Source organism: Nyctibius grandis, chromosome 4 (assembly GCF_013368605.1).
Source record: "Nyctibius grandis isolate bNycGra1 chromosome 4, bNycGra1.pri, whole genome shotgun sequence".
NCBI classification, from domain to species: domain Eukaryota; kingdom Metazoa; phylum Chordata; class Aves; order Nyctibiiformes; family Nyctibiidae; genus Nyctibius; species Nyctibius grandis.
In genome coordinates, this window is record NC_090661.1 from 97,136,958 (window position 1) to 97,164,903 (window position 27,946).

At 39.2% G+C, this 27,946-nt stretch overlaps 1 protein-coding gene across 1 annotated transcript; it reads left to right on the forward strand.

Moving 5' to 3' along the window:
* The first annotated feature begins 609 nt into the window (after nt 1–609).
* On the forward strand, nt 610–20,374 carry LOC137661827 (pancreatic lipase-related protein 2-like). The gene is made up of 15 exons (XM_068397457.1): nt 610–669; nt 851–899; nt 2,333–2,487; nt 4,582–4,707; nt 5,651–5,785; nt 6,743–6,851; nt 8,005–8,124; nt 8,208–8,330; nt 10,683–10,798; nt 11,955–12,084; nt 13,482–13,593; nt 15,383–15,545; nt 16,427–16,693; nt 17,117–17,327; nt 20,349–20,374. Exons 1-15 carry the CDS (start codon nt 610–612, stop codon nt 20,372–20,374), a joined length of 1,902 nt encoding a protein of 633 aa, XP_068253558.1.
* Nucleotides 20,375–27,946: the final 7,572 nt, after the last annotated feature.

The window sequence follows — 27,946 nt, forward strand, 5'->3', positions numbered from 1 at the left end:
GGACATGCTTGAACCTGCAGTGGGTTTCACAGGGATGAAGCCTTTGCTCCTAACAGCGTATTGCTGACTTGAGGGGACTGAGGGGACTGAGGGCGTGGAGGGCAGGAAGGGGATGCAGGACTCCACCTGTGCAGGATTTATTGGAGGATCAGGACCTGATAACAGAGTTTTCTAAGAATGATCTTTCCTTTGAAGATAAGTTACTAGTAGTAGTAGTAAGACTACACTTAAAAGGCTTTCCCTACTTCACCTCAAAGTAAATGACTGGTTCCATTTACTCCAATGCTTACCTATCGGCTGCTGGTTAAGTGATCAAGCAGATCAGGACTTGTAAGTGTACATGGATGATAGTGATGATAAAAATGAGTTTTCAGGACTATCTATATGATCTAGAAACAGAAATTAAATTTGTTCCCAGTTCTTTTAAATACAATCACTGAACAGAAGTTCTATGAGTAACTTTTCTATTAAATGCTGAAATAAATTTCACTCTGTAAAAAAACATTGCTGCAAATCCTTTAAGATTTTCATTTGCTTGCCCATAAATTGCAGCTCTGAAGAAAAAAAAAAGCTTCTGTTTGTCAAGGTCAGGTAGACAATCTTTAAGAGATGCTTAGAGGATATCCTGAATATGCAAAATCTCCATGGCAAACAGAAAGAACCCCAATGGTATTTTCTTGAAGCCTTGCTATCTTTAAGGAAGTGTTGATCCTTTTGGATCCAACTCATTAAATGCCTGAAGTACTCCTATGGTCACTATGACTTCTTTTTAAATGGGCCCAGGAAACCCTTAGGTAAATTCCAGATTCTATTTTTAATTAGGTTTTAATTGTCTTCTTATTTGCTTTAGATGGTTGCAGTATGGATCACTACTCTTTTTCTTCTTGATGCAGCCAGAGGTAAGACACATAGTTGATAAAATCTATAAACAGTAAAAATTGTTGTGTGCAGCTTACACCAGAATAACTATATTTCAGAAAAAGGATGTGCTTTGGAATGGATTTAACACAATTCTTCAGTGGAAGCATTGAGTTACATTATGTCTTTCCCACATTTAACCTATTACTTTTTAATTCTGTAAAGGTTTTTGCAGCTAGGAAACAGAATGGGAATTAGAAAAGGTATTTTTTATATATGATTTGATACTAAAATTCTTCCAGAACCGTTTCCCCTACCTACCCTCATCCCACACCAGCATTTACAGTAGCTACACCACTTGTAACACCAGCCTAGGCACTTACTCTTCACAGCGCTATGCACAGAACAAGAAAATAGTCCCAGTCTAAAACATCTCTTTACTGATAGGAAATAATAGTTCAACAGGGATGGACACACAGAAAGAGCAGAGAAACAAAAAGACACAGTCCAAAAGTTCACTGGCATCAGAGGAAAGACCCCTGTGAAAATGACTGGATCACTTGTGGAAACTCTAGATGCAGCTCCACCATTAAATCTTCTCTTTCTCTAGATGTATTTCCGGTGTATATCACTCTACCCCTGCATTTCATACAGAGTAACGAATAGAGTAAGTCACGGTCTGATGTAGTATGAATCTGTCACCTATCCTAGGTAACAATAGTTTCTCAGTGTTTTCAGTATCTTTTTAATCTTTTTTTTTATTTGGGATTTCACAACTGCTGTGCTATAATAGTGGGGAAGGATGACATTTAATGGCAACACCCATATGTCATATTTGCATCATTACTGCATTAAAGCCACAATAGAAATTGGGAAACTCTAGTCCTTCCTGAGGCTGTGCTTTGCTCTAGGCTTCTACTCAAATTCCACTTTATTGCTTCCACTAAAATCTTATGGTGATAAAAAAGAAGGGAAATGTTTAATGTATGTTATGGAGCAAAGATATCTATTTTAATGCTTTGGTTTCAATTTTACTCCTTCCTGAATCGTTGCACAAGAAATAACAATTTAGATAATCCCTGAAGCATCAGCACTAATTTGAAGGACTGCTCTGCACTTGCAGCAAAAGCTGGTTTGTTCTCTGGATCCACAAAGGATCAAGATTTTATTGTCTTTTTCTGACGGCTGTGTTAACAATATGTTTGACAAAATAAGTCATGAGTTCACCAAACTGAGCTCTACGCTATGTTTGCAACAGGGATCGGTCTTGAAGTTCAAGTCCCTGCCACATACACAAGGCACAGGAGCACAACGGAGCCCCTTAATGAAAAACTAACACAGGCGCCATCCTAATCTGAACCAGCCATTTTCCGCTTCCCTGGTATAAACACTATCCTGCCAGCTTCTTGTAAAGCAGTGGCAGCCTAACCTGCTGCGTTCCCAGAACACTAACATTTTTCTTTGCGTACACCAGGAAGGGAAGTTTGCTACAAAAGGCTTGGATGCTTTACAGATAGCCCCCCTTGGTCTGGGATCCCAGGGAGGCAACTGGCAGGCTTGCCCAGCTCTCCAGAAGTTGTGAACACCAATTTCCTCCTTTACACTAGAGACAACATCATGAAATACCAAGTAAGAAACCGCTTTGTTTTAATAACTGATAGTATACTACACATTCAACAAATTATACAGACAGTTTCTTTTCTCCCGTATTTTTGCTCAAAAGTCTCCCAGGAGAGTCCCCAGTTCTGTATGACACACTCCATGAACAGTCCATCCCAATTTCCTTTCATCTCATTTCTTTTTTCTCATTTCAGATCTCTGACAGGCCAGGTATATTTACAACCTATTAATTGCAGCCTTCTAACACAAGTCATCTGAGATATTTTGGATTTATTTACTTCTTTACAGTAAGCTAGTGGCCCACATTCAGTTTCAGGTTTGGCATTATAAAGCCAGAGGTAGGGAAGGCAGTACAAAAGGAAAGTTCAGTTTTGGCTCCTGTGTGTCTCCAGCTTAAAACCATATTTCAGGCCCATACACATGGCTCAGGGATGTGGTTCCTGTACAACATTACTAGGGTCTCTGACCCACATGCGATTGGTCTCAGAGGCTCTGCTTATGTGGTGGTCAACACTGAGCCCTAAGAGCAGGTAAACAGTTAAGAGTTAAGATCAGAAGAGAAAGTATCCATGTTCACAAGAGAGGGAGAGGAAAATAGGTTGAAAAATTAGAGGAAAGCTTAGAAAGGAAAACAGGAGACTAAAGAAAAAATAAAGAATCAAGTCATATGTGGAAAAAGAAGGAAAAAAAAAACAAAAAGAGAATTAAATGGTGATGGATAAAGAAAATAAATATTAGACATATTTTGGAAGAATAGGACTGAGGGGAAACGAAGACTAAAACACTAAAGAAAAAGATTTGGTAAGATATACCTCAGAGAGAGCTTGGAGGTTTCTCTTGCAGAGAGTTGAACCTGGTTATCCCTCATGAAAACACATCAGGCAGAGAAGCATAGAGACAGCAGACTGGAGCTACATGGAAGAAAAACAGTAAAAAGGTGAGGTTATCTACAACATCTGCAAACTAGTGGCAGCGAGAAGAAGCTCAGGACTGTGACAGAGTGACAAATGGAAGTAGCTAAAAGGAGCCTGCAGGACTGTTTAGGGTGGAACAAATGGGAATGTACTGTAAGATGCCAGCAGTGGGTCAGCCCTTTCCTCTGAAAGCCAGCAAGCATTGGGAAAGCTCACGGCAGGACGCTTGAGGTGTTGGAGGTGTCTGGGCTGGGCTTGTGCATAGCACGAAAATGTTTTGTGGAGCTATAGATTAGTCTGGTGAAAGAAGAGAAATGACCACCAGAAACTGTGAATTTTACTTGGACAAAGAGCAAGAAAAATGAAGCAAATTAACATGGAAGGGGGGGCAGGCAATTTTTTGCTGCTGTTGGATTACATTACACAAAAAAGGCTTCATAGTTGTTTTTCCTTATATAAATAGCAGTCACAAAGAGTGGAGGTGTTTAATGATTTCTCCTGTTTGAGTCACCTCAGAACAAGTCCAACATCTCTAGCTGACAGGGCCTATGAAGTTTTAACTTTAATCAATCTTTCACTGAAGGTAAGACGTGCTGATTAGTGCACGACACCCCGTTTCAAGCTTACGAAACCATAACAAAAAATAAATAAGCCAAGTTTTAAAACAACCCAGTATTCAGAATTTCTTTGAAAGAAAATAATGCCTTCCTTCTCAATAAACCCCCAAATACCTACAGCCTTTGATGTTGTAAGCCTGGTGGGCTTTCTCATAAAATATAAACAAGGTGATGAAGGTGATGAAGGTCTTCTCTTCAAAGAAAAAAGAAAGAAAAATAGGTATAGATTCAAAGTGAAGTGCATAACACCTTGTAGAAGATGCCATCTTTGTATTTCTATTGCCAAGTTTGACAAAATCTTGTATTTATGTGGCATGTTGTACCAGTATATCTCAAAGCATTGTGCAAAGGATGCCAGTATCATTAGTTCCATTAACTGGAGGAAATGAATCATTTGTTGAAGCGATTAATTGATATCCCCCAGCAAGGCAGTTTATGAGTGAGGAACAAGACCCACATCTTCAGACTCCAGAACTATGCCTTAACCACTGGGGTACTCTACCCTGTATCAGAATGTTCACTGGGGTGGAGCAGTCACATGATGGTTGTGTTGTTCGTTTTTTTTGATACAGAAAATTTCTGCTACAAACCCTTCAACTATCAAAGCTTCCAATTTCCGAACACACAGGAAAACTCGCTTCATTATACATGGCCATCTTGCTGGAGCAGACCTCCCATGGATTACAAACATATGCAGGGTATGATATGACTATTGTCTGACAGTCATTTTATTTGTATTTGAAAGTGCAAATATCCACATCACCCCATTAACTGGCTTAAAATTCCCACATAAAATCTACACCTCTGTTCTCTTGTTAATTCAGGGAATATATGAGAGGAAAAAAAACTCAGAATGCAGCTCAGTTGCACATGACCACCCTCTTGTTCCTAGCTATGAGTATAGTGCATTTCAGCCTTCTGCTAAATGCCCTTTTGCTGCATTCCCCTCCACAGGGAAAAACTATAATTAATCGATTTTTCAATTCCTTGGCAATAATAAAGGGGGAAAAAAAGTCACTCTTCTCATTTCAGCAAAATCAAAATAGACATTTCCATTTGAGTGAGGCTTTTGATCTAACAAAAACAAAATGCTTTGTTCAGCAGATTGGTTTCATTTTATTTAGGCACGTTTCAAAAATGAAATTGTTTCAGAATGAAAAATCAGAATGTTCCATGGCCAGAAGTGTGTACATAGAATATTTTGGTTAAAATATATGAACTTTGGGGCTGAACAATTCAAGCACACGAACACAAATTTGTGAATCGTTTTAGATGATCCAAGCATATAAATTTTGAAGAATAAAGCTTGGGCAATGAAAAAGAAATCATAGTATCATCTTTTTTCTAACTGGGGTACTGTCATTAAGAGACATGGATACCCTAAAGCCAACCAAGGCTTCTGAAATGGAAAACAGAACTGAAGCAAGCTTCTGTGTGTCTTTACACAGCGTTCAAATCCCTGCCTCCACTCTGCCTCCTTGTGTTGATTCTTCAGTATTAGCAGGAATTAATATACTAAAGATGTGTCTTTACCAGTCACAAACAGAGTCCCTGGCTATAGCAAAACAAAACATTGTTTGCATATACCCTGCTGTTCATGCCTGTTTGCTTCTGTTCTCCTGTTTTCATGTTTTCCGCCAGTTCATGTTTCACACTGAAGACGTGAACTGCATTTTGACTGACTGGAGAGGTGGCTCTAGTGGTTTGTATACCGACGCAGTTAACAACGTCCGCATTGTGGGGGCTGAGCTGGTGTACCTGGTGAACCTTCTTGAGGTAAAAGTATCCGTGGAATGTGAAAGCCAGCACATAGTCTGTATGGTAAAGGCTGTGCTCAGGGTGGCACCTTTAGGTTTGATACAATAGAGTCAGGAAGCACAGAGGTACTCAACGCAGCTGAAAATGTCATTAGAAGTCTCTAATTCTGCACAAATGGAAATACCTACTTTAGTGTGAGACCACAGAAAAGCATGTCTCTAAAAGCTTACAGTCCATAGTTTCTGAAAGTTTTGCTCATGATGGGCTTTTTACTGGATAAGACATCGGATTGGAGACTGTCTAGAAAAACCGGCAGGGTGAAAAGTAGTAATAGAGGACCAATAAGGTCAAAACATTTCTCTGTGGGTCACATATGCTTCCTCCTGCAAGAGCTGAATCACAGCACAGAGAAGTGACTCTCCTCACCCACCAATGTCAGGCTCCCCGTGCAGAAGCACAGCTGAGCCTGGCACACCAGCAGCATTCCTGGTATGGTCCTCCCCGTCCTGCAGGACCTGCGTGGTGGAGCATCTCCACAGCATGACGGCCACTTGATTCACACAGAGGGTCTGCCAAAGAAAAAGGCATGAAAACTCCTCCACCACAGACCAGACAGACAGGTTCAGGGGTAAGGCAGTGGGGTCATTCGCCTTTTGGATAAGCAATCAGTGCAAATGTAGGGGAGCTATGTGCAGAAATTCCCATTTCCTTCTTTTCTATCATAAGGGCCAATTCCTGAGAGAGATTACTCCCTTCCAGAGGCGTGATATAAGAGGGGATGGGATGAGTTGAGAACTGCTTCTCTTTAGGTACAGATCCTACCACCCATAACATTAACTTCCCACCCAAGACATTCCCCTCTATCGCCCGCTGGTCTGGCCATGTCCCGGCACAGCATGGGGCCATGACGCAGTGCCACAGGCTTGTATCCCCCTCTTGACATGCTTGTTTTTTCCTTTCCATACATCTTCACAGAAAGACTATGGCTACTCTCCTGCCAACATTCATTTCATCGGCCATAGTCTTGGAGCACACGCTGCAGGGGAGGCAGGGAGAAGGAAACCTGGCATTGGAAGAATAACAGGTACTGAAGCGATTTCAGCCAATGAAGCTTTATATTTTCATGCAATTTAAGAGAACTGAAGAATCCCTGCTGCCTTACAAATACACAATACAGACTGCAATGTGCTGGTTTGTCATAATTATCAGTGTACAGCTAGCATGACAGCACACAAACGAAGCCATGTCCTATCACATGCCACGCACTTCACATGTCAACGTTCACAGCTCTGAGAAAGGCTTGACTGCAACAGATCGGAAAGGATTAACTGTCCCAAATGTAGCTAAATAGAGGTCACTTTTCACAGGTCACAACAAGTCCCGGGGAGCACTTGGTTATGATTTTTAATGGTATAAATGAACAGGAACAAAACGCTGTGTTACATGTGGAATAACAGACTGGTAAAACACTAGCAACTCATTGTCGTATTTGGTTTTAAAAGCCCGCTCTAACATGACTTTTCAGTAGTTCAAAAGACTGAAAATCTGAAATGAAAAGTTAAAACCCCTAGATCTAGTATGTCAGGATGAGACAGTAAATAGCCACGGACACGCTGAAAAGGAAGAAAGCTGTCAGTCGCACAGCTACACAGAGAGACACAGCGTCATGACACACTCACACATCACTTCTTTCAAAGGCTCACTATTTTCTGCTTTCCTTTCTCCTCCAGTCAGTTCTTTTCTCTGCATAGACATTACTTTGACTAAGCTGTGTACACAGTAAGCAGTCACATAAGCATTTCAGGGAAACTGGGATCAGAACTGTGTTGCTTTAGCCCTGAAGAGAGCTCACTGACACTGAAGTGAAGGGGTAACATTTTCAACCAAGCTCTTTCGGAAACAAAAATAGATTTTTGACCAAATAAAAATTCTCAAACAAATCTACATGCTCAGAGTAACATATCAAGATTTCATATTTTTCACTAACATGCAAAAAAATTCCTAAACCTCTTATAACATTGCTCCCTAAAAGTAAGCCAAGCACCCATCAGCGTTTTGCTGTGCTACAATGCCTCCAGCTACCTTTCTATTAAAACCCTGCTTGTTTCACTGGCTGACCACAAAATGGATTTTTACATGTAAAGGCAGAAATTTAATGACATACATGTACACACACTGTATGTGATGACATACATATAGTATTATTTACTCAATCAGACATATCTCCATTTATTTAGGTTTGGATCCAGCTGGGCCCCTTTTCCAGTATACTCCCACAAAGGTTAGGCTGGATCCTTCAGACGCAAAATTTGTTGATATAATTCATACTCACGCTGGTCATCTCTTCTTTGACTTTGGTAAGTTTTCACAGAAAGGTTGACACAGAGGTTGGCCACAGCATACCTGAGAGTGATCAGCCTCAATTCATTGTGCATTTCAGCTCCAGGGATTCCTCACACTTGTGGCCACCTGGATTTTTACCCAAATGGTGGGAAGAAGATGCCAGGATGCAAGCAGATTCGAGTGCCTCCTGCCACTCGGAATATCAATGACCTTATGAGAGGTAAATATATTTTAAAGAAGTAATACCTCATTGTAAGCTACAGTTAGAAATAAAGGCTAGGCTAAGGTAAAACCTTTTGAATGTATATATTATTTATATAGCTGAGATTTAGAGTAGGGAGGGAATGCTCAAAAATGGAAGATTTAAAGCTACCTGTGAAATACCCTCCAATTTTCTTTTATGCTAACCAAGGAAAATTCCAGACAGAAACTTCAGTTAAAGCATGCAGACTTGTTCGTCACAACCTTTATAAGAGCCTGCCACTGTGCTGACAGGCTGACCTCAGTGGGAATTCCACACATGAAGGACCAGTAAAATTTCAGTCAAGGATAATCCAAAAATGAGTACTTTAAAACCTGAGCTTCCCTTCTCCCTAGAAAGACATCAGTCCCAATATTACTGGGGTTACACATACTCATCCACACTATTAACAGCTTTAATGTCTTCAAAGGGAATAGCACAAGGTTAAAAATATACAAGATGATAAAATGACTGCTCCATTGATAGTTCATGTTCTTCAAAGAAAGCCAGGAAGTTAATCAGAATTACCCTGGGATCCAGTACAATAGATCCCCAAAATCCTGTCCTCTGATCCTAACCTACAGAAATGAGAACATCTGTTATTCACAGCTAAATGTTTTGAAATCCCTACCACTAGTCAAGTAATTGGCTTTCAGAAATGCTCTGTCTTAGAACTGGCTGGAGAACTTAGCAACAGAGGACCGAAAGCTGGCTGTGCACAAAGTCACTTGGAACCAAAGCACTTTCCAATCGGCCTGCATAAGAATGTCTGCATTTTCAGAAAAAAAAAAAAATAAATAAATTTCCAGAGATATTTCACAAGGCTGTTTGCAATGTTTTGTGGTGAAGGAGAAGCTCATCTGTAATGAACACAAGCAGATGGAGCTGGTTGTTCATGCAGCTCCTAAAAATAGGAACAGCCTCAAATCCTGCCTCTTGGTTAAACCTTATTTTGTGCATATCTTTTCTGCTTGATAATATTTACATTTCTGTACTGCTTTTATGTATGAAGTGCTTTAGAATTGCTATTTAGTAACTTCTTTCTACAGCTTTTCATGCAGTAGGGAGAGGAGTATTATATTCCCATTGTATAGATGTTAAGTGAATTTGGCACTAGCATAAAGTCAGTCAACTGTAAGAGCTCAGGTTTTTAAAATTGAAAGCACAGAGCCTTCTGAATTAGATTTAAAGAAGGAACTGTAAACAAAACATACTCAGGAAGCCTTGACAATGCAGATTATTTTCAAGAAAAATAGACAGAAATACTTTTCAGAGGAGTTTTGGTGTGGTTTTTTCTTTCCTTACGTAAAGAACAATGTGTGTCAGCTGGTCAATACCAACTAGTCTGTCTTTAAGATGCATAAATATTGGCAGTAGGTGAAATTCTGATTTCACTATAAGCTGTGCTGGCTTGCAATTACTTCAGTGTCTCCAAGACTTCACTCTCTGATTAGGTGAGCCCACACACAGGCTGAAGCAGAGCAGAGCCTATTTTTATACAACTTAACGTCAGTATATTGTGCTTTGATAAAGGAGAGACTTCAGAGCCAATGAAGGCAATACTTCTTGCAAGGGACCTGTAAATATAACCCAAATAGCACTTTCTTCTTTCCTGCACTGACTGCTTATAAATTTCACTCTGGTGGGAAAATATACTTGTTTCAAATAATTCTAACAAAATCAAGGACACACTGCCAAACATCTTGCTTTTCAGAGCATTTCACAGAATCACCACTGTCAAATGACTGCAGATTTTCTAGAACTTAAAAACACTGAAAGCCACTGAAGTTGAAATAATTACTACAATTACCTTTAATTCTAGAAATTAGTGGAAACAGATTTTACAAAATACCATGTTGTGATAATGGTAAGCAAATGAAAACTGCTTCATAGTAACTACTATATGCTTTACAAACGCTGTAGCTACGAATTATTCCAGTCTTTGAAATATCAAAGGGAAATTCTCCTAAATCCTTCTTGGTTCTCATGTTAAAGTAAAAGCAGTTAAGTGCACATAGCAGGACAGGAGGCTGCACAAGGTCCACCTTGGTGCATCTCCACCTCTGTTAACTTCAGCATGAGCACAGGGACACGCAGATAAGAACCTAGCTCTTCCCCATTGAAAAAAATATATGTAGCCATAAGTACACTTTTTACTATAAAATCAAATAATTCACACTTTAAACATCTTTTAATTATTACTATTTTTTAATCTGAGACATCACTATATGTACAAATGCTTTTGAGGAAAAAAGACCCACAAGTGTTGCTCTGGCACGGACTTTGTGTTAATGTATAGCTTTAATCTTTTTTACCTGGGCTTTTTCCCAGAATATAGGTTTATTGGATGTGGACATAAAAGAAGTCTCCGGTATTATGCTGAGAGTATTATCACTCCGAATGGATTTGTTGGGTATCAGTGTGAAACATATCGAGCTTTTGTATTGGTAAGTATCAGGTACATATTTATCTGAGCGGTTGTAGCCCTGCCTTTCTTCTCTTAGTAATTTCTGGAACAACTTCTACATTCTGGATCATGGGCTAGAGGGGGCTGTGCAGACCCAGTGACTACCCTCATCCAGAGCATACCTAAAAACCAGGCAAAATGTAAAAGCAGCAAACTCCAAAAAGAAGATCCAGAAGAAAATAAGGCAGGAAATATAAACACCAAAAACAGTTACAGAGGGAGATATGTTGAGTACAAGGGCAATGAGAGGCAGTGGCTGGGTTCACCCTTTGCGTAGGTCAGCAGTAAGGGACACTCAGTCTGGTTGAAGGAAGTCCATCTAAACCTGTTGGAACCCATCATCAAGAGGACATGCTCTGTATTTCAGAAATGTTTAAACATCTGTATAAACTGTAAACATCCACAGTATATAAGACCTTTATACAACACAGCATTGCTCACGCAGCCCTCAGGAAGCACAATGTCCTGGCGTTTCATGCCTGACATACCTGGGCTTTTAGTGGACCGATTCTGGCAATGGAACTGAGGTCTGGTCAAGAAGGAAAACAAGTCTGAACTGATTTCCATCTACTCCAAAAAGGAATGATGACAATGCTGCAGAAATGTTGTTAATATTTGTAGCAATGTTGCCACACAACTTAATGAAGTTAAAGCAGACAGAACACATTCCAAACCGAGACCCCAAGCTTCAGTATTCCTAAACTTAAATATCTTTACCATATGAGTGAGATATCCAGCCAGATCTGCTTGCAAATATGGTTAGCCACCTGATAATAATTAGCGGACAGTCTTTCAATGGACTCTATGAAAGATGAATATATCACCTATATTTTACAGATCAGGTGTTAAGGCACAACCTGCATTAGGGTATTTACTTTTAGTCTCTGCAAGAGCACAAGGAATTAGGCCAGCTTTTCAACCTGTTTCTCTCTGATTTTTAACCAGATGAAATAAACTGACTGATCATCTCAGCTCCTTTTTTCACCACATCGATTAATACTGAAGATATGATCTGAACTCAGAAGCAAGTACCTTTTCAAAAAAGCTGGGAAAAAGCTGAAATACCCTAATTTCTTAAGTATAAGTGGGATTAAAACAGATAATGTCTTGTAACACACATTGTTATTTTCCCCCAGGGAGACTGCTTCCCATGTCCGAAGGAAGGATGCCCACTGATGGGTCATTATGCTGATAAATTTTCACATAAAACTGAAAAAGAACAGCAAAAGGTTTATTTAAACACGGGGCCCTTCCCTCCATATGCTCGTAAGTGCTTCTTTTGGGTGGTGAATTCTAAAGTGGCAATGAATCACGTGTGAACAAACATCTTACACTCCAACAGAGAGCTGCTGGAGTTAATGAGTGGCACTTTGTACAAAATCTGGAGTTTCAAGTGTGTTAGGAACAGACAGTACCAGCATTATCTGGGAAAGGCTGAGATAATTATAGAAACAGATCAACTGATGCTGACCTCTGACCTAGCAACCCTGCTAAATTTTGTTAATTAGGTGATGGCTTCAAAAATTCTGTAAAGCTAAAGGTAGGAGGAATGTTAAAATTACAAAATGCAAAAATACAAATCAAAAAAAGTTACATTTTTTTTATTGACAAAATTTTATAAAACTGGATCATTTCAGGATATTTTTACAAAGCTTATCAAGTCAAAATGGCAGGGAGCAATAAGAAGTATAGTTTTAGCTGCGATTAACGCAGAAGTAGCCACAGAGCTGGGAAATAAGAAAATTTGTAAATAAATTGTAATCCATCACAGGTGATGAATCGCAAGGACAATAAATGAGAGAGGGTCTTTGAGGTCCTTATTCACGAGTCACTAAAATATGAAAGCAAAATTAAGAACAAAAAAAGTCTTATATCACATCTCCGTAAGAGCAAAAAGTAAAAAAATGGATTTAAGTATAGAGAAATTAGCTGTTCCTCCAACCTGAACGAATACACTAATTTCAACATTTACAAACTGTTGCGTTTATAGAAATTATAGCCGGAAACCAAATATAACCTTATGAAGTGGGTGAAGAGATTATCCTTTTAATAGCCTGAATTAAAGCCAGTACAAAAACTTCCCAAACCTGGTTGCTTGAAATCAATATGTGCTATTGTATCTGAGGCCCTCCTTCTGTCTTAGAAAGACCTGTGGGATGACAGGATATCCTGACAGCTGTTGGGCTGTGCACAAGAAAAACCCTAAACACTCTATACCAGGATCATCCTGGGACAGCTGCCGGTTTTGTTTAATATAACTTCGACAACACAGCAGTCCAGTGGACCTCACTTCATAGTTGAGAGCTAACAGGCTACCCATGAGACCCCACAAATGGCTTACAAGTGTAAGAAATTACAAAATTAAAAGCGAGGCCAAGTGGAAGAGCAAGGTACGCTATTGGCCATGGCAGATTAAATACTCGTCATAGCCAGCAGGTCAGCAAAGATTGCATCTGTGATTTACACCACTGTCAAGGAAATTAATACTACCAGAATCACACAGAAATAACATTTGCCTTAATGAAGAGTGACATTTTGTTTGCTTGCAAGCACATTTGTGCAATCCTTTCCTCTCCCTGAAAGACATTGAAACACATGAAAAATTTTACCATTAGGAAAGAAATCTCCTTACAGACATCATCTATTTCATTTTGCTTTCAAAGGCTGGCGGAAAGAGATACGTGTCAGAGTATCTGCAACAGAAACCATGAAGGGAAATATAGATATAGCCTTGACTGGAACTAATGGGATCAGGAAAAAATATACAATTGACAAGTAAGTTTAACATGACTGTTGAAAAAATGGCTCTATCGTTATCATATTGAATTTATACACAGCTATTTTTACATGTCTCATCTTGCTCTACGTGATCTGTGATTTACACTGGTAATAAAAGTAGCTGATAAGTGGTTAAAGTGCTACAGATTGTGGTCGCAATCTGCTTGCTGGTCTCTCTTGCTCTGTGTTTTCTTCTCTTTTCTGAGGATGACGGTTAGCATAGCAAAGAGCTCTGTGGCTACTGCGGGACTCAAACATCATTTGCTGCGATCTTCTCTGAGAAGACAAAGAGCTGCATGATGTACAGTCATTTAACCATTCCCTCCTCTAGGGAATATGTGATTAAGAAAGTTGCAGCTTGCTTATGAACTGTGCTGGAGTCTGGGATTCCTGTCCACTCAGCCTGGCCTTTTCCAGTAAATGTGAATTTAAGTCTCAAACTGATCCTTGTCAAGAGCACAGTTTAAATACTGTAAAACCAGCCTCCTCTGTGTTTGAACACAGCCCTGTTACTGGTCTGGACCAGGAGTGCCTTTGGTTGCAAATACACTACTGCAGCAATACACCTACAGGTAATTTCTATGTTTATGTCACACTCTAATGTGCATTCTGTTATAATGAACACTGATACCACAGAAGGCACAAATGTAAACTATAATTTTCAGTTTTCTTTGTGGTTGAGAGCAAGCAGGAACACTGAGAGAACTTTTTGACTTGGACTTATTTGAAGATAGATCTCATTTTCCAAAAATAACGTCTAGAATAAATCCCATGGCAATACTGGCAAAGGCTGGACTAACTAATCTAGTGTTTTCATCCTGAAAGGCACAAGAATTTAAGCAACTAAGTCATTTGCATACTTCTGTAGATCCCTCTGAGTACCTATCTCCTCATTAGGTACCAACAAGTCTATATATTGGGTTGATAGGCTGAAAGCCTGTAGCGGGATCCACAGTAACCTCCCTATATAAGGGGGAATGGTGTTTCCTCTGTTTTCTCAAGTAAGGTTAATACAGATTTTGTGGCCTTCACCCGTTTGCCTAGCTGGTATCTGCACCACAGACTTCAGCCAAAAGGGAGAAAAAAGTGACATTTAATCCTCAGAACTTCCTCCAGGTATTCAGGATAAATCATGTTGGGAGAGATAAGGTAGCCACCACCCACAATAGCTTCAGGGAAGGCAAAAAATTGCAATACTGATTTGGAGGAAGAAATCAACCAAAATGTCAACAAGATATTCCTTCCTAATCCTTACAAAAAAAAGGTTAAATGAAAAGTGCATTATACGTATAAATTTTTGTGGGGTTTTTTTTAATCTTCCCTTAAGTTTAGCCCTGTTACTATGTTTGTCCAAAAAAGTATTTGATATATTTTATGTATGAAAAATCTAAGATGCAAGGACTTTATAAAAGACTTTGCTACATGGCTTGAATGAGTAAGTCAGCAGAGAAGACAGAACTTGGTGTTTCTGGACCTGAGACACAATCCCCTACTGCCTGAGCTGAAAGCCTCGGACCTGCGTGAGGCTGTCCATCAAGAGCCCTGTGTGTTCCCCAAGGAACATACTCTCCAAGAACATGTTCCAAGTTAAAATTTTACCTAACATCCCTGACTGGTAATTCCTGGAAAAAAAAAAAAAAAAGTAATAAAATTATAACAATAGTATTCAAAGCTACAACTCCCATAGCATCCCGCACCTCATCTCCCTTTCTGCCCAAACTGTAGCATTTTTTTTCCTCATTTGTAAAGAACATAGAGCATCGCTTCTGTCCTTTTCTTTTGGCAGGGGCACTTTCAAACCAGGCAACACGTACTTGAACTATATTGATACAGAAATCTCTGGGAACATTTCAAAAGTCGAGTTTCTCTGGGAAAAGCATCTAGGTCATGTACACAGAGGCTGCATGGGAGCTGAAGAAGTCACAATAATATCTGGGGAAGATGGGAATGTGTGAGTACACAATCTAATGGTCTTCCATTCTATGAGTCTGAGAAAAACAAACAAACAAACAAAAAACAGAAAAGGGGGAAAAAAACAAAACACCTTTGCATGGTATCATGCCGCTTAAAGCAAGTGGGTTTAAGTATTGAAAATAAGAGCCCAATACAAATTTCATGGCAGTACCTGGGTGTTTGGCTCTCTACAGTTACTCCCACCAGCTCAGCACTGCAGCTGGACTTCCCCAAACAACAGAGATATCAAATCTGAAATTCTGGGGGAGTGTAGCCCTGCACTTGTAAGAAAGGTACAAGTTTTTCTCCTAAACTGAAGCACATCAGAAACAGCTCTGCACGGTGCAACAGTAAGTTTTTCTCCTAAACTGGAGCACATCAGAAACAGGTCTGCACGGTGCAACAGTATACTTGCCTTGGCAGGGTACTGTAGGCTGACTTTAACCTCGTTCTATGGACCAGTATCTGCAGTACATCAGGTATGCTTCTGGAGCGCGCCTCTCGGTTTAGTTTTAATCAAAATGAATCCAGCTGATCTGTGCAGAGACCACTCTGTTGTGTAAAGCAAAGTGTGGTAAGTGGGGAAAAGGGAGTGAGAGATTCACTTCAAAAGCACACTCCTGCTCCAAATTAAAATGATAATGGAGTCTGAGCATAAAGCCAAATATGTCTCAGAATTTAATAATTATACACTAACTAGTAATTCTTTAAAAATCATTTTATAACACACACACTTCATGTTCTCAGCCTACTAGAACCCCTGCTTTGACCTAACATAAAATAAAAATTGGGTTTCTATTGATTATCTTTGTCTGCTTCTAAGAAAATGTCCCATTGTGCTGAAAAATCTTTCCTTCAACTCTTCCTCCCTCACCAGGTCTGTGTTCTGCGGCTGTGGAACCGTGCAGCCGAGCACGTGGCAAGCCCTGGCACTTTGCTGAGGCTCGGAGAGGAATGCTGTTGTTGTCCACCATGGCAACCCCCACCATGTGGAAGAGCACACTTCTTCAGTCAGCGGCAAACTATTAATAAGGCTCCTTCAACAGACAGGAAAAATTTGCCCAGCCCTCTACAAAAGCTCTGTTTCCAAATTAGCATTATCAGCTTTTATCCATACAGAGGATTTACACTGCTGTGGATTCCAGTTACAATGACAGCTAACAGGTATTTTACTAGGAGCACACTCATGCAGCGTGATTGTATTTCAGAGTCAAGGGGGAAAATAATAAAATAGTACAAAAAAGTTTCAGCCAATTCTCCTTTGAAATAGATTTAATTACCTTAGGAGGAGCATCCAAAAAGAAACAACCAAAAAAAAATAAAAGAAAAACAAAAGAAGATCAAAGAAAAAAGAAATAAGAAAGAAAAAAGATAAAAGAAGGAGGGGGGGAGGAATAAAAATGAGCATAGACAACCACTTCTTTAATAGTGCCTGCTTGTTAGGAAAAGGACACACTCATTTTTTCAGGAGCATCTGATTCTATGTCAGGAGTCCGACGAATAATTTTAAATATAAAAATACTCAGAGTTTGAATGGCATTGCCTGATGTGTTATTCCTTCCTGAAGATCATATTTAAAGAACATTTTAGCAGCACATCCAAAAGACTGCTTAGGAGCTGGGACTGTGTACTGAGTTTTACAGTATACTTTGAAAAATTCTGCCATCAAAGTTCACCATGTGTCAAGCTGGACAGTTTAATGCACAGCAAAATATTTGATTGCTTTTTTCCTGGGGAAGAACTCATTGACATGCTCTCTTCAGCTCTGCTGAACACTGGTGAGCTGAGACTCTTTCTCTGCACTGGAAACAGGCATCTTCTTTATCAAAACTATGTTGCACTATTGAGGATGTTCAATTTTATGTCAGCCCTCAAAGTAACTACTTTCTCTTTACCAGTGAAGCTGAATTTTCCATCTCTACCTTGCCTTTCTGAAGCCACTGAAGTCAGGCCTGAGCTGAATTATTTGCATTGCTATATAGCATTGCCCCCCCCCAAATTTGGTATCATTTTTATTATACTGGTGAACAAAAACAGACTACTAAGAGTTATCAGCATCAGCCAAAATAAGCTAAGAATGTTTCTGTTTCAGTACAAGCTACCCACAAAAATCCTTTTAGTTTTTAGTTGCCCACTGTTGTCTAAGACATACAGCTAATTTTTAAATCTAACGTGAAGTTTATTATTTGGGCATAGAAATCCTGTGTGCAAATCATGTTGGGCAACTCTCTTCTGTCCCATCCTAACTGGCTATTCCGGAATACTTCCAGTGAGGTTCACCAGAAGGTGTTAATGAGATGCATTACACAAGGCTAAATGTGAGTGACGAACAGGTGTGTTTCAAATTATGCAGCAATAACTTTGAGATGTCAGAATCGTCACATATGAAGTTTACCAGAGAAGCTTGTGTAGGAAGTTTGCAGCAAGGATGACAAATCAGCTGTCTGCCTTCTCAGGCTCACTGCTTCAGTCCCCTTACCTTCTCTACCCCTGTGGAGTTGGATCCAGAAACCATCCCGAGCAGGGAATTCGTCCTCCTCTACCCCTTAGGGAAACTCCTTATGTAAGTAGGGACTCCCCTCTTCTGCGCTCCCCTGGAGAAGTACAAAACAACCCCCCAGGTACTTCTACACAGTTGGGAAATATCTGTAGCTAGTAATTACACGATCTTTAACATCCTTCATAAATCAGGCATGGCTCTCTGCCCAAGTTGCACAAATAAAGGAGACCCAGGGAGAGAAAAAGGAAGACTTATTTCCCCTTTCTTACAGTCAGGAACTGAAGCGAAAGAAATGTCAATATTTTTCTTGGGGTCACAAAAAAGTGTGTGGTGGGGCCAGGCACTGGACTGGGTCATAGGATGTAATGCCACGAGACAGGGGCGTGAGCAGTGCGATGTAGGCCATGGCTTCCAGCAAGAAGGAAGCAATGTCCTATTGAACTCCAGATTTCTATGAAGCCCTTCCCCTCCCGCCTCCACACTTGGCTAGCTGTGCCACTTTGCAATTCTAAAAATTAATTTGATGTTCTTATGAATAATAAATCATGTTCTTACTTTCAAAAATACAAGCTGTCATTTTGTTTAATTTTAAGCTGTTGTTTTCAACAGCATTCTGACAAAATATAACAACAGCTCATATGAGCTGATGACTTCTGCTACAAATGTGGTCCAGCTGATTAGACCACTTAAAAATATGTATTTTCTCACCTGATCAGTTCAGCCAAAAATAAAATATTGCATTAATTTCTTGCCCTTGTTGTTGTCATATTTTGCATTTTTGTCATATACTGTTTCTTTACTTAATTTTCATTCTTTGGTAAACATCAACACTGCACGTCTTTGCTAATACATCTACAGACAGAGCAAGAGAGATTTATTTTTACAAGCTAACCATAAAAAAAACCATTGACAGCAGCTCTGTGTTGCCAGTAGCAAAGTCTTCCTCCTGTTTCTTTCTGTATTTGAAAATTAAAATTGTTACTTGTATGAAACCTTTGGATACTATCACTTTGTATTAACGGAGCCAGCCCAAAAAATGCAAGAGTTTGATACTACACAAGACAATCTGCCTTTGACAGAGACTGGAACAGGTAATTCTTTCATAACTTCACAACAAGGTAAGTCAGCTTTTTAGAACAATTTAAATTGCATCTTAAAAATGTCAAGTGAGATGCACCATTTGATATGTTTGGCTGTGATGTTGAAGGGTAGCGCTTTTTTTAATCAAATGTGCTTCATTTTTCTAGGGTTTTTAAGGACATATTAAGATTTGCATTCACTCTTTTACGTTATTTAAATGTTCTGTGATACTATGGGTGCTTCAGAATTACAATACAAATTTCATTTAATACTCCTTAAGCATTTGTTCACTGCAAAAATTATGCCAAAGGTGAATTACTAACAAAGCCATTATAAAGCATTCAGCCTCAGTCCCTTTTCTCTCTCATGACACTCTTTTGGCAATGGGGTAAGGTAAAACAAACACACATACAAACCAACCTCTTAAGTCTTTTACAGAAGAAGTGAACAGCCATAATAAGTAACCCAAAATACTAACTCTCTGCTCCACTTACATTGTCTGTATTTACTTTATGTGTAACGTCAGAAAATTAATTTTAGGAGAAACAATATGTTTGTCGTAAAGTGATATATGTTAATGAGAAAACAAAGACCATTTTTATCAGTCCTCCATTAACAGGAATAAAATACTCTATTGCCTAGCACAGCAGACTGTCTTCTTTCCAAAAAAGCACAGTCTATCAAAAAGTCCTTCATAAATATTTGTGAGCCCAGAAGCAAAAGCATAAGAATAATAAAAATGAAATAGAGACCTCAATGTTCTGTTTAGGCAGTCATCTCTCTTCCCCCTTTTGATCCTAACTATTTTTTTCTGTGACTATTCAGATTTTTTTCATGCTATTCTAATATCCTAGAATATATTGATAAAATCCTGAATAAACCACAAATTTGCAGGAAACAAACCTACTGCATCTGTTCATTCAAGAAATCCTTTTGGTCTTTCAGCCTCGTTAGAGATGAAGCTTGATAAGGCTCTTGTACAGAAAGCCTTCCCAGTGCCTTCATTCTGCCTTTAAGATTATCTCCTTTCTGATTATATCATTTTATAGCCCAGTCACTTGCCAGCATCTTTCCTTATAGAAACTCCATGGGAAACTCCATAATTTTCTCCAGGGAAAAATACATCAGGGTTTTATTTTTCCTTCTCTAGATAATCCGTAGGATCTCTATTTTACGTGTTCCCACATGATTTTTAATAAGTTTTTGTTTCTCTCTTCAGGCTTCTGTTGTCCCAACAAAAGCTAATTCTTTTCTACGTAGTTGCATTTAGATAAGTTTTTCTGACTTCTCCCTTTACATTCAGTCTAGGTTAGTCTTTATCTCTGGCATACCAGAAGTGAGCGAATGATTACAGCAGCTCAGTGCCTGAAAATATGCATCCTGAAGGTACTTCTGGTAGATCTGAGATCTGGTTTTAATTTTTTCAGCCCACAGTTGTGTCATACCAGTTACCAACCCACCTGTAAGATCACATTGCCTGGGAGCACGTCTACTTTGGAAGAATAACTCAAATAAATGTTGGAGTTGCCACTGGGAGGGTAAACAATTGCTCACTGACCTATCAGCAAATCTATCTACACAGGCTCTCTACAAAACCTGTGGTTCTCTTATTCTTCTTTTGTAGTAATACGGTATCAGGGACTTTGTAATTTAAAATAATCTTCAAGCTGCTTTAAGTTATTCTGTTTCCCATAATTAGGAAGCAGAAGTTGATAGCATGTCCAAATTTATTTTTATGGCATATTTCCAAGAAAAAACAGAGCCAAGAACCTGTTCTTTATCTTTAACTATCAAAGGATCTAAACAATTCCGGAAAGAACATGCATCATCACCAACCTTCACACAAACAGAGCACGCCTACATTGCTGTGCTGCAGAAAAACATACCTCTCCTCCCAGCTACCACAAGATTGGATGGGGCAAGTGTCTTGCAACACTGGACGCGTAAGCAATACATGAAAATACAGGCTGGTGTTGGTGTCAGTCCCCTTTTCATCCTGTAATTTTTCCTTTTTTTTGACACGAGGAAAGCTTGGGATCTAAATTGGGAGATGTCCAGAGCCCTAGATAGCTTTGTTCTGAGCCACTGATCAGTACCCAAGCTGTTCAGAACCATTCTTTTATCAAGCTAAACACTCAAAAAGATTTGCATTTGCCTCTCAATCTCCAAGGCAAAATCTACAGTTATTCCCTTTTATTTCAGCTGCTTCTTTCAAGTAAGTTTAATACTCTAGCATTAATAGGAGATCAAGCATACAGAATAATGGACTTAACCCTATTCACTTTAAATCTGCACATTACTTGTAAGGAAAGACTGGTTGTCCCTACTGACTCCTCTCTGTCTTTGGTTACTTTCATCATCTGCTCTAAAATTCTGCCCTAGTGTTATTTCCTTAAAATGATACTATACTCCCCAAGTCTCCAGCTCACAAAACCAGCAGTTAACTTTATATTTGTTTGGTTTGACTGATTTAATTAGCATAAGCATGTATTATAGAAGGTCATAAAAATTTCTCATTTCTAAAATAAACCTTTTATTGCTGTTGTGCAATACTGGAAAGGATACACTAAGGCAAATTGGTTTTGCCTTCATTCAATATAAGATTTGTTCACTTGACCAGAATGAACACATTGGAGTTAGACAATGGAAATATCAAGAAAGTCTTTTATTCATGGCTCTGCCACTCAGAGGCTAAAGGTAAGATTCTCCAGGAAGGTGAGTGGTCTTTGTCTATATGTATTAGCAGTTCTCTAGGGGATGGAATACACAAAGCTACTTCCAGATGGCCTCCATCCAAGCTAAGAAATTCATTAACCATCTTCAATCTAAAACTGAAATGAGAGAGAAAAATGTTGCTTTTACAATTTTATTCACTTATCTTTCTATGAAAGCCTTGGTAATTTATATATTGCTGCACTTGAAACGCAGTTGCTGAGATTCCTTTGGAGAACGTGATTCTCAGTGAGTGTTTTGATCTTCTTTTTCCTACTTATGTGAAGGCCACTACTATCAGAACCCATTTATGTCCTTGATAATTCTCAAGCTGACATTTATAAAACTACCTGGATGTGTTCACTTGCATATTGTCAGAGACAACTGCAAAAGCCAGCCTTTTCTTACCGTCCCCGTAAAAACCTACTGTTCTTCTTAAGACATAAAAACAGACCCAGATAAATTGACCATTCCTAAAAGAAGCTAGACCTCAAAACCCTACAACTTGGGCTAGAAATTCTTTTTAGTATTAATTCTGACTTGTCATACTGGCCTACATTAATTTAATCTGCACCACTGTGTATTCCCTCCAAAATACACCTACAGTGAAACTCTCTATTGAAAATGCATATGGTCCTCCTGTATTGACCAGGTTGCCACTTACCAACATACAGAGCAGATCAAAAAATGAACTAAAGAAGTCAGTAAACTTACATTCTTGCCAAATGCAGTTTTCAGCTATTTGTGTACATTTGTCCCTGGAGATATTCTTGCAAGAGTGTACATCTGTTTCAATTTGTAACTGGGGGGGTGGGGGCCTCGGTGGCGTTGTTTTAACACTCACACACAAAGAACTAACCCCACGGAAACTACAGAAAAATATTTGAGCATATCCAGCAATCCTGGTCTCCTAAAAAAAACGTTTCAAAGGGGTCTGATTTTCACACAAAGATGTTCAGCTATTTGTGAAGACATTTCATCATTAAAATGAAGGCACCAGTTTCACTGGATGCTTTCCATTTAACTTACACACCAATGTTTTGACAAGTTGGGCACATGACATTCCTTATCTCTTCTCCATGGCTCCCCAACCTCATTCCTCCCCAGACTTATCTAATGAGCTACATCATCTGAGGAGATACAGGTCCCATAACTGCTGCCAAATTTCCATCTTCCAGTCAATGAACACAAACTAGACTGTAGATAATTTCTTCTTAGCTAGATCTGTTCTGTCTTAACTGAAATTACATGTGTGTCTTGAGTGTAAACAGTAATTAAATATGAGGTCCAGTCACTGACTACTGCTTTCTCCAGATTCCTCTGAGACTTCTTTCTAATGATTATCATCACATATGGCACTGGCTTGCACCCCTTTACCAACAAGAACCAGACCCACATCCAAACATTCATGTAGGTGCCATATGCTACAAGGAATGACAGACACTATTGACTTGGTTTTTACAATGGCTAGTAGGCTGTGTTATGTACAGCTCAGCATATGGAAAAACATATTTTTGGTGTTATTTCTGAAATAGTATCTTCTCTCAGGCAATGTACATATCTCAAGACCACAAACTGGCTTCTTCTATGAACCGTAGATTCAACCCAAGTTACTTCCTGACCTTAGGCACTTGAGTCACTCCTTGTGTAAGGATGACAGTCTTTCTTCTACAGTTGCCTGAACAGGTGATTATGGCAGCACCCATCCTGTAGACAACAGTGTAGTGACTTGACGTCTTGCCCAGGAACTGAAAGACCTGGGTTGTGACATAGTTGTGACCCACAACCTTCAGAGCACAGAAGAGAACCTGGGACTCACATGATGGACAAGTCACAAAGCCATTACAGAGAAAAAGATGAATGACGTGATTATCATCATCCTATCCTTCTCCTCTTAACACAATTTTGAATTAAAGCAGCTGTGGTTTCTCTGCTCTAAGTGGATCACAATATTGTCAGTAGATGCCAGTTATATTCAGAGCATGCCAACCGATGAGAGAGCTTGGTACAGAGTTACTTAATCTGTGAATCCCACATGGCCTAGGAGGACACAGAGTAGTCAAAATGGTAGTGGGTAGACAGAGCTTGAGTAACTTCACTAGAAAAAGCTAATAAATGCCTAGGCACCTGTATTCTCCCTAAGTTGTAACACAATTTTTTCTTACTCCCCTTTTTTAAAAGGAGCCAGCCCACTCTCCGTAAAAAATATAAACAGACTTGATTATATGAAAATGTACAAAGGTTTGATTCACAGGGCATGTACGTCAGACAGATAACAAACAGATAGCTGGTGACTGCCAGCAGGTGACACAGAGCAGAGAAATTAAGGTCCTGTTCTGAACTTCCTCACAGAGGAGGCTCAGCCCACCACCTGTAACAGGAGCTTACGATAACTGGCTAACTCAGGTAGGTATTTCATGTTGACTGTTATGAATGTTACATACAATAACCCCTCTGAGGGCTAAAACGGCCTTCTCTTGCTTTTCTTCAAACCCATAACAAAACTTTAAAAGGTGAAAACGTTGATGAATTAGATATGATAAGAGACAAGAAAAGGCAACATCTATTATATCCAGTAATACGGGTATCATTCTTACACAGGTTTTCACTCACCCACATGAAGCCTATAATTAGACACCATGTGGGCAGGTCCACACCCACTGTCGTGGGACTGATTCCAAGTGAAAAGAGCCAGTAGCAACCAGGATTTGACAGGCAGCTGGCTGAACGGAGCTTGCAAAGAAGCAACCCTTTCTGCATTCAGAGTGGTAAGTGGCTGAAAACTTGGTAGGGTTTTGGGGCAAGTGTCCTTACTAACTGCTGGCTGAGGCTGGAGGACTGTAAAGACTCCTGCTTAAAAAAAGACAGGCTGAATGGTATGGTCTGAGACAACAGGCAAAAAGCAAATGGGAACACTCAGAGTGATCCTGAGGAGACCCTGGCAGCAGCTACAAGGCTTGAAACTTTTCAAGTCCAGGAAATCCCAGTAGGAGATGAGAATTTCTGGGCTGTGATAATGTAATGCAGCTAGGAAAACAGGGTGGATTCAGTGGGGGTAAGGTAATTTAAGACTGAATACACATCCCTATGTTTTTAAAGGAAGAACAAACTGATGGTATTTGCACATGGAATCCGGACTTTTTTTTTTTTAAAGGGAAGATGCACGAGAACAAAAATAACAGCTGAAATGAAAAAAAAAAAAAGGATAAATTAGGCCACATAATTAAGCATTATTAGGAGCACTGCAAATTTAAAGAGAGAATGGAAGCGGGGAATAATTACAGAGCTGTTGTGTGGACAGATGTGGCGAACGAGACAGTTTGGTAGACTACCGTATACAGAGAAACTTGAACTAGTCATCAGCAAGGGTTATTCTGCACTTCAGAAATGGCAAAAGGCAAATAGTGTTGGTCTTTCAGTTGACTAAATTTAACAGCAGCCTAATCATGAAGGGGACAGTGAAGGTCCTCCTGGAAGTACAGATAAGTAGCCCGATGGTGGCTACAAGTCAGCTGAAGGCTTCCTAGTTGGCACAGCTTTGTCACAGCCACTTCCCAAAAGTGAATCATGTTTGTTGGGCTTTTTTATGACGCTTGTAGTCAGATTAAATTATCATAATTGTCTCTGTAAACTTAAATGTATAAATACCAGTGCAGGGTCAAGGTGAGGTCCCTATTATTTAGGAAATCAGAGAAGATACTGCACAAAGACCTTCAGTGGGAAGCCAAGGATTTGATATTTAATAGGTTTTCTTTACTATTATCCTGAAATTTCTTTAGATTGTTCATCATTTCTAAGCAACCGACCTAAACACCTTAAAAACCCATATCTTACTGCATCCTCCAATGATGAACAAATACGTGTACAACTTTGCATACTTACTCACCTTGTATTGGAAGGCTTCCCACATTAAACGCCTCAAGAAAAGAATTTGCATTAGTATTCCGAGTCATTATTTTGGGTTAATGCCCTAGTCCACTGTCTCAGATTCAGTTTTAAGAGGTTAGCAGATACTCAGAAAACTGTTACCCAGACAAAATATGTGAGCCCTGCCTTGCCTTGGTTATTACTTCGTACTGGGTGGTTTGGAGAAGGAAATCTACAAAAGGAAATACAGGATGTATGGTTGGAGGGGTAAGGCAGGAAAACATGGAAGAAAATCATAAATGGTGAAAAATAAAAAGACTTGAAAGAAGGTAAAGAACTTAAACTTCAGTAGAGAAGGGGGAAAAGCAGACCTGAACATTGGAAAGATCATATAAGGCTGAAGGGACAGAAGATGCCATGCTTAGCTCTGTCGACAGATGAAAACGAGCTCGCATTGCAGACTGTTACTGCAGAATGAGCTGTTCCTGCTCTCCTGCTGCTTGTTTTGAACGTAACAATATTAACAAAGGCTGTTCCCCACATCAGCACAGGCTGCTAAGGTGACCCTTTAACTTCCCATTTGGCCTCTTTGAAACACAGGATGAAGAAGTGGAAGGCACCGTCCGGGTCATCGACCCTTGTCCACGCCACTTCTCACCGTCACTTTAAAATGTGATAAAACTCCATCTTAAAACTAGCTGTGTTTTTTGCCCTGGGATTCCAGCTGTATGGCTATTTCAGGATAACACACTAGACAACTTTTTTCATTGCTAGTTCTTGTTCTACCACTACTGTTTTGTTTAAGTACCACTACTTCTCTTCTGGTCTGAGGTTGTATCTTCAGGGAACAATCATTTACATTTCATGCTCCTAGGCTAAAAAGTCCTCTCTTCATTGCTTTCTCTGCATTCGCTCTTCTCCATCCTCATGATTATCCAAGAACCATCTTTTCCGTTTTCTCAATATCCCTCTTGAACTGTGCATGCAGCACCAATAAAACCTCTCTACTACCTAAATAATACAATATATATACTGAAAATATTATTCTCCCATCTTTATATTTGGAAACAGAGACTAACAAGTTCCTTGGCACTTCAAAAGTCACTAGTAATACATTAGCAAGAGTTCAAAGGCCCTTTCAGTTATTGCTTCCTCAGATATTCACCTCCATTCTGTATGATATGCAGTGTGACAGCACTTACTTTCCCAAACAATAAAAAATAATTCAACATTCACAACCTTTACTTTTTGTTTACTAATCCCTTAGTTTAGATGTCAGTGTTTTTTCAGTATGAGCTCATGCCCAGCAATACCAGTGTTGAAAGTTGGCATGCAGTGTAATGCCAGGAACCGATTCCTCTAAAACCCTAATCAATGATGATCTGTCATGAGCAGTGAGTAAATGTAGGGTCAAAAAACACAGCTAAAAAAACACAATCACAGCTTGATCATGATGTGATGTGATGGTGCACAGTAGTAAGAACTGTATTTGTAAATCCAGGAGTTGCCTTCTAGTTCTGTGCCATCATAGTCTGAGATGCAATAATTACTCATTTTTAATCTACTTAATCCATGCATTTAATTTTTAATCTACTTAACTGTTGTAATAATACATGTATATCATTTTAATTTCTTAATCAAAATATCAAGTAGCAGAGCAGATCTTATTAAAATCCAAGTATCATGAGACTCACAATGTTGACCTTATAAGAGTGTCACATTAGTATGTCATGTAACTGAATTCAATTACACAACTAATCTTTTAACAGTTTTTCACAATTTTTTCTTTCATGACTGAGTATCCAGTGGAGAGTTTCATTATTCTGCCTCAGGCTGATATCAGACTGAAACTCCACAGGTCTGCAATTCCTCAGGAGATTCAATCCTATTTTTTTTTTTACCTTTTAGCATATCAGTTTTCTTCAAACTACATCTCTGGAATTTTCTTACTAATCAATAACAAAAAAACTGTCAATAGTTTTTTTTGATAGCTTTTTATTTTTTTAAGGATCTCAGCTATGAGCTACCGAAGTCCAATGATTTTAAAATATGTAGTTCCAGCAGCTATTCTACAGCAGATCTAGAATTATTGTCTGAACAGAGTATACGACTTCTAGCTAAATATTCCCCTTTTTCATCTTCTTGTGTTCTTCCAGTTTCTTTCAATTTACCAAGTTGGCCTGTAGGTTTTTAATCTCTTTTCTATTACCTTTTTTTCAGCATAAAGCTACCCAATCT